Source organism: Strongylocentrotus purpuratus, unplaced genomic scaffold, assembly GCF_000002235.5.
Source record: "Strongylocentrotus purpuratus isolate Spur 01 unplaced genomic scaffold, Spur_5.0 spur5_scaffold_17, whole genome shotgun sequence".
Classification (NCBI taxonomy): domain Eukaryota; kingdom Metazoa; phylum Echinodermata; class Echinoidea; order Camarodonta; family Strongylocentrotidae; genus Strongylocentrotus; species Strongylocentrotus purpuratus.
Window position 1 is genome coordinate 7,672,215 of NW_022145602.1, and position 2,510 is coordinate 7,674,724.

Below are 2,510 nucleotides of genomic sequence, written 5' to 3' on the forward strand. Positions count from 1 at the left end.
TAGATGAATATCTTGCCAATAGATTTGCCAGGCTGAGATTCGAATCCTTAACCCTTAGATTGAAAGTCAAGTGAATAAAACCTCTATACCACGACACCTAGTATCTAACTTTGATTTAATACAGAGCTGAACTTGCTTGCTCTGGCTACCGAACTAAAATCAATTACGAAGTTTATCATCGAGACTTTGGATAAAGATCATTGTGTCTGAGAGCATATTAACCATGGAGAACGCAAATAACACGAGATCAATTGTCAACAGTTCTGACATGTACGTGTACCCATACTCAACAGCATGGCTCGCCATTGTTCCATTGGTAATTTCACTCATCAGTTCGGTGACGGTTATCGGGAACCTGATGGTGATTGTGGCGTTCATTCGAGACCACTGCATACGCTTCAAAGTGGCTAACCTTTTTATTCTGAACCTTGCCATCACGGACTTCATCGTCGGTGCGTTCATGTGGCCCGTCAACATTTCCTGGCTGATCAAAGATGAGTGGGTACACGGTGAGATCGTCTGCAAGGTATGGCTGATAGTGGACTACACCATAACAATGATGTCTGCTCTAACCTTGGTGATGATCAGCTGGAACCGTTACTGTGTCTTGTCGATGGGTATAAAATATCAAGCGTTTCAGACCAAGAAGCGCGTTGGACTGATCCTGTTCTCGACATGGACCGCCGTTTTACTATGGTACTCGTTCCTTGCGTTTGCGTGGAGCCCATTAACAGGACAATACAGCGTGGATTATACTTATAACTGCGAGCTCGAATTCACAGGCCATCTTGTCATCACCCTGATTGTCAATGTGTTGCAGTTTTTCATCCCGTTCACTATCCTGCTCAGTCTGAATATAGCGGTGTATAACAACATTAGACAGAGATCTAGAGGCATCGTAGGACCTAGTCCTCCTATTCTCCCACCGGCCGATTTACCAGGTCCAGGAGCCCGACGCCTAACGCCTGATTCATTAAAGGCCACCACCAGCAAATCCATTTCCGCAGCCCTACCTGCCGAACCTTGTCCCGATAAATATGCTCCTAGCACAAGTCTTAATGCACCCAGAGACCCATCGAAGACAGAAGGATGGACATTCGCCAGGCATCGGAAAGCCGCTGTGGTCCTGGGCATCCTTGTTGGGTGTTTCCTGGTCTGTTGGGTTCCCATTCAGATCACGAGTGTCATGTTTTCCATTTGTGGCACCAAATGCGTGACATACCTTAACTGGGAGGTCACAAATGCGCTTGTGTGGGGGAACTCCTTGATTAATCCGTTCATATATGCCGCCACTAACAGGCACTTCCGTCGTAATTTTCGACATTTTTTGCTCCTCGATCGATGGGCTTGTGATATGAAATGCTCTAAAACAAAATGCTGTTCGTGAAGATTTTAATGATAGTGTCGAAATGCAAGTATTTTATAAGGTAGGCTTGCGGGTACACCATGTGAGAGAGAGGGAGGATTGAGGAGTCCTGAAAAGGACTCTCGGTAATCTTTCTTGAGGGTTTGTTAGTCCTGAAAAGGACTGTTGGTATAGTCTTAAAAAAGACTGTTGGTTACATTTCTTAGCTTATAGTTCTAGGGAGAACTATAGCGCTTGGAGAGGATGAGTAGAGGGAGTGGATCGACGTTTCAAACAGGTTGACTGTCCGTCAGGATAGTCAACCTGTCTTTTTCAACCAACAGTCTTTTCAAAACTATACTAACAGTCCTTTTCAGGACTAACACACCCTCAAGAAAGATTACCGAGAGACCTTTTCAGGACTCCTCAATCTTTCCTCTCTCTCACATGGTGCACCCGCAAGCCTACTGTATATCTACATCACCATGCAAGCCGACACTTACAAGCAACAAGTATTAAGTTATTAAGAGGATGGTTGTAACTTAAAAATCATAAGATTGGGAGTTCTATGTGTGAAGAATTCGCTGGAACTGGATCTAATTAGATCCATGCCAACTAAAAACGACGACAAACCTTGCACGTGTACTGCATAGAGGAAGAAGAAACTGACAGGGCATCATCCTATATACGGGAGAACTGTGAACATGGCCAACCACTGGATCAGAGTAAGACTAAAATCGACTTAAGTTGGACTTGTTATATTGAATTCAGCAATCATATGGCGTAAATTGGCATTAAGAGGACTTAAAGCCTTGTGCCTGCATGCATCAGAATAAAAGCTGAGAAGTATCAGCCGTTTAAAGGATTAAAGCATCACAAGCCCATCTTAAAGACCGCCAATGCTACTGGGCCAGAAGGGATTAGACCACAGGTCACTGACAGGTGGCTATCTCATTAACTCAGCTCTCAACTAACATAATAAAAAGAGGATCATGGGGGACCAACAGGCACCGATTGTGAAGTTTTCTATATAGAGGGAGCAAGTAGCTACAAGTAGGACAGTGGGGCTTTAAGGCCTCTCCAATGATGGTAGCACTGGTATTTCTGTAGATAACCCAATGCACCCAAATGTACATACTACTGCCACTGTAGCGGTTAATTTAAG

The 2,510-nt window shown here is 44.3% G+C and overlaps 1 protein-coding gene across 1 annotated transcript; it reads left to right on the plus strand.

Annotated features, from left to right (window-relative positions):
* The first annotated feature begins 223 nt into the window (after window positions 1-223).
* LOC764918 (muscarinic acetylcholine receptor M5-like) lies at window positions 224-1,387 on the plus strand. Its single transcript, XM_001201542.4, has one exon. It carries the CDS (start codon window positions 224-226, stop codon window positions 1,385-1,387), a length of 1,164 nt encoding a protein of 387 aa, XP_001201542.3.
* The last annotated feature ends 1,123 nt before the right edge of the window (window positions 1,388-2,510 follow it).

Coding starts and splice junctions, on each gene's coding strand:
- LOC764918 (XM_001201542.4), top strand. CDS start 224: ATGGAGAACGCAAATAACACGAGATCAATTGTCAACAGTTCTGACATG.